General features: G+C 45.8%; 1 protein-coding gene across 1 annotated transcript; it reads right to left on the bottom strand.

Annotated features, from left to right (window-relative positions):
• Positions 1-2,305: 2,305 nt before the first annotated feature.
• On the bottom strand, positions 2,306-2,842 carry LOC132578878 (anti-apoptotic protein NR13-like). Its single transcript, XM_060248973.1, has one exon. It carries the CDS (start codon positions 2,840-2,842, stop codon positions 2,306-2,308), a length of 537 nt encoding a protein of 178 aa, XP_060104956.1.
• Positions 2,843-4,592: the final 1,750 nt, after the last annotated feature.

The raw sequence follows: 4,592 nt of genomic DNA, 5'->3' as shown, positions 1-4,592 counted from the left end.
AACTCTTCAGCAGTTTTCAATTCTATTTTACAGCTTTGTATTTTTAGTAATTGGTTATACGACACCCTTTTTCCCTCTCCCATCTCCGCCGTTATCCTTATTACTTCTGCCGGCGATGAGGATAGAGAAATGTTACGACCGTTCCTTTGTCATAGATCGCTATTTGATCGTGTTTTGCGCGCTTCGGTTTTAATACAAAGGCACGCAAATCGGGGCCCTCGGCGGTAGTTTCTAAAGCATCCGCGCAATTCGATGTTTTGATTACGCGTGTCTTAGACGGTCGTTGTATATAATCGAATAAAATATAATACGCGATCGCGATGTATAACGTTAGACAACCTTGTTACTCTGACTTTTGACAACCCCGAGATAGGCCCCCTTCTGCGAATTCGGCTCAGCGGCCCGTCACCAATAGGGGAGTCGCCCATTGTTCAAACGCTCCAGCGGGTGCGGGGGGGTCGGCGCAGGATTCTCTTTAAATACGGGAAACCCGAGCGCCGTTCTGACGGCTCCGTACCACCATGGAGAAATTTTCTAACATGGAGGGACCCCTAGGCATCAAGCCTCACAAACATTCAGGAAAAGGCAACGGTGATGAGATAGAAGCGGAGAACACCGCCCCCGAGAAGACCCCTCTAGAATCTGTACCCGAAAACATGGAAGAGGAGAGTTTGGAGAACCAGGAAGCAGAAACAGATGCACAGGTAAGTTGTGAGAAAAGAGGAAAGCTGGGAGGATTGCGATGGCGGGTCATGTAGCGTTATGCCCTTTCTTTTTTTTTTTTTTTTTTTTTAAATTAGGCGGCGGAGGGATCAGAGACCAAAGTCGCTGATTTAGAGGATTTGATCATGTGTGGGATGCTAACCCTGGTGTTGCTCAAATCTTTAAGAAAGCGTGGTTCTAATCTCAAGAACTCAACACAGGTGGAGAATAATGAATCCCCTTTGAGGGAGAGTTCCACAAAGAAGGCTTGGGAAAAGTCAGAGCTCACTGAGAATGGCGTCTCTATCAAGGAGTCAGAACGTGGAGGGAAGGCACAAGAAAATATGGAGATTGTGGAGGAAACGGTCTATTTGAAAGCGCTCTATCCGAATGTAAGGCCTAAAAAACCCCCAAGGTGTATGGAATTGGGGGGTGGGGGGCACGCTCATGAGACCGGATACTAATTTTTGTTGTTGTTGTTGTTCTTCAAACTTTTAGGTAGAGAATGTGGCAGCGGTCAACTCAGGGAGGCCGGACGCCTGTCACTGCCCATACTGCGGGGGTCTAGCACACTTTCAAGATTCAGATGAGGAAGATTCCCTAGCAGATGCCGAGCACGATACCGCCGGTGATTCCGGAGCGGACATGGAGGATACCTCTGGAGATTCTGAAGCAGACACGAAGGATGAAGCTGTGGAAAAGGCGAGGGAACCCCCGGTTGATGAAGCGCAAACACCGGAGTCTCCAAAGGAGGTTGATTCCCTCATGGAGGAAGAAGAAGAGGTTGCAAAGCAGGAAAAACATACAGATTAGAATCGAGAATGTCCCAACCACATGTAGATGAGAAAACACACACGTCTGTTTGTATATAAGACCCGTATCCTGAAGCGGATAGTAAGAACTGTATTTTTTCAGTAGGGTGGGGGAAATAGCACGCTTGTTTTTGTTTTCTCACATTGATAAAGCGGATGTATCGTTGCTACACCTTCTGTACATACACACGTGTCTAATCCTTGTGAATCGCAACACGACAAAGATGTACGCCGTGTATTTCTTACCCTGCCCCCCCCCCTTGCAGGATTTCCCGGCAATCCCCCCTTCCCTCCTATTCGACACCAAAGTGGAAGACGCCTCATTCGCGGGGAACTGTAGACACGTGGGTCGGGATGCAGATTGTTGTTAATTAAAAAAGCTACGCTTTGTATATTCTCGCTTTAATAAAATGCTTTTCTATTAGATATGACGGTATGAAACACGTGGTGTGCTCGACTGAAATAAGCTTAGAATTCCCTCCATAAAAATCCAAACACACATCGTTACGTCGATTGCACCGCAAGGTCATCTAGCGTATTTTAGCATAACGTCTCAGTTCTCTAGAATGGAACTAACAAAACATACAAACTTAGGACCTGAACAATCTTTGTTTCCATTTGTTTGGTTTTTTGACGTTGCCAAGGTGGGTTGTGCTTCATTTAAACATTCAGGCCTAGACACCGATTTAAGCAACGTTATTAAAATTGTAAAAATATAGAGCGGACTCATCACGGGTACTTGTTCATAGTTTCATAGCGCTTGTTCATAGTTTCGAGTTCACGATGTACTTTTATCTCACAGCCATGAGGAAAGCTAATCCTGCTAGGACAAATCCGGCGGTCGCTATGATAGTGTTGCTTTTGGTATCGCACCGGCTGATTGAATCAGAACCGTGTTTGTTGAAGTAGCGGTAGAACCCTTCCCAGCCACCATGCGCCTCCAGCCACTCGCGCTTCTCCACAGACAGATAGATGACCAATGCTTCTGTCAGGCCGCCGATCTCCTCGTGGGCCCCCCGCTCAGCCAGAGCTGTTGCCAAGGTGCCGGTGAACACAAACAGCGCCACTACTCGACCCCAGTTAAGCCCGCCATCAGATGCCATCTGCGCCGCCACACGTCTCAAATGGACGTCTGCCCTACCAGGCTCCGGCAAGATTGCTGTGGAGCAAATGGAGTGAAAGAATGTCTTCTCACGGCTCTCCAGCTTGTCAGCCACTCTCCGCAGGGTCTTGGCCGTGTGGCTGTGAGACAGCACCGAACCACTCAGGTTGCGTCGCAAGTAGCCATCCACCAGTCGCCTTGTCTCGGCTGTCAGATCGCTCAGCATAGCGACTCTTCGATGACTGCCGATGAATACGTCGGCCTGCTCCAACCGTGCCCCAGTACCGCCGGTTCTATACAGATACGATTTTACAACCTACTTTCCCCCAATCGGTAGGTTTCTTACAAATCGAGAAGCCGACAAATTAAGCATCCGTAATAGATACGGTCATAGAAATGTAGAGGAAGTACCGGCCGAAAGAACACGGGTAAAAGAATGATGGGATTACCTACGTGTATAGACAAGGAACATACCCCCCCCCCCTTTCCCTAACATGATCCGGCGGCGGCCTATAACGCTGTTGCTCGTGTGTTACTTTGTAATATGTTTATTGCACCCCAACCTGATTCCGGCCTCCCCCATTCTCACCTTTTCCCATTATGCTCACCCTCGGCACCTTTGATTCGTAGCCATCTTTACAGAATATTACACCCGCTTTCCTATATAAAATCAGATAGACTCCCTCCGTTTCTTGCCCCGTTTGCCCCAGCTAATTTTAATCCGCCCAAGCAAACGCCGAAGAAACCTATCCTCCCACGATTGCGATCCACAGCCTTTACACCGTCACTCCTACCCTGTTCAATAGGTCATATTTACAGGGGAGTGTTTCACCGTAAAGTGAAAATAAAGAAAAAAAGCTTATATGTAATAACCGGCTGTGTCCGATTATTCAATGTATTTTTATACTTTGTTTCTTTGTTGCCCCAAGTGTTTTACAAAAAACCATTAGCCAAAAATTGGCATGATTATACATTATTAAAACAAACCAGGAGAAGGACTTTCTGTGTTGGCGGTATCGGCTGAGAGAAGAGACGGCCCCCGCCGGAACCGCTACAGAAAAAGACTTGCTCCGGCTTTTAAAGAACTTTTAAAGAGCTGTTCAGGATTATGTGGGGAAGAGCGTGCACGGTGTTGATTTTTTAAAGTAAGGAACCCGTGAAAACACGCTGTCGGTATTAGGACTTGTGTTTAAACAGCTCTCGGTCTATTTTAAGTTTTCTCGGTGCAGAGACGTTATTTTCAGCGTTATTGGTAAAATCATACGTCTATCGACGTATCAGCGTCAATCTCCCTCTTACTGATCAAAAGCGACCTCCCTAAATGCAACGTGATCTTTTTAATATCGAATATTTTTTAGTATCAAAATTTGCACAAACTCAACGGCTTCTAAATACATTTTTATTTTTATACATGTGAATGTATAAAATGTACATTTATTACAGAAAGTTTTTTAAATTTATTTACAAAAGGGGGAAAAGAAAGGTATTCACAGATGTGCCATTCTGAAATGTATTATGCAGAAATTTCTCAACAAGTGTCACATAGGGTCGGTGGCATTTCTGAAACAACGTTCTCAATTGTTCACAGGGGGTCGGGGATGTTCGTACGCCTTCCACCAGGTTGGCCAATGTTATGACATGATTCTTGTTAATACCACAACAATCAAGAAAACACGCAATAACCGTGATCACATACAACACGGGGCTCATATTCAGATTGCGACAAACATATCTTAAGTTCTCATCGTAAAAAGCAGAGGACCACGTCAAACATACATGAGAATTCTGTCCGGGTCTATCTAAAATGCATCCGTCACACGTAGAATAAGAGAGATCGTTGGAGCAATAATTGAGAACAGAATAAGCTGTGGCAGTTATCAGTTTGTACATCGCAGAACGTGACTTTTGCTTGTCCACAGGTGGAACGTCTTCATCGGACACTCCCACGTATTTTTGCAGGACGGTTTGAATCGACG

Source organism: Heteronotia binoei, chromosome 11 (assembly GCF_032191835.1).
Source record: "Heteronotia binoei isolate CCM8104 ecotype False Entrance Well chromosome 11, APGP_CSIRO_Hbin_v1, whole genome shotgun sequence".
NCBI lineage: Eukaryota > Metazoa > Chordata > Lepidosauria > Squamata > Gekkonidae > Heteronotia > Heteronotia binoei.
Note: the sequence above shows the minus strand (reverse complement) of the source record. Positions and strands in the feature narration are given on the sequence as shown.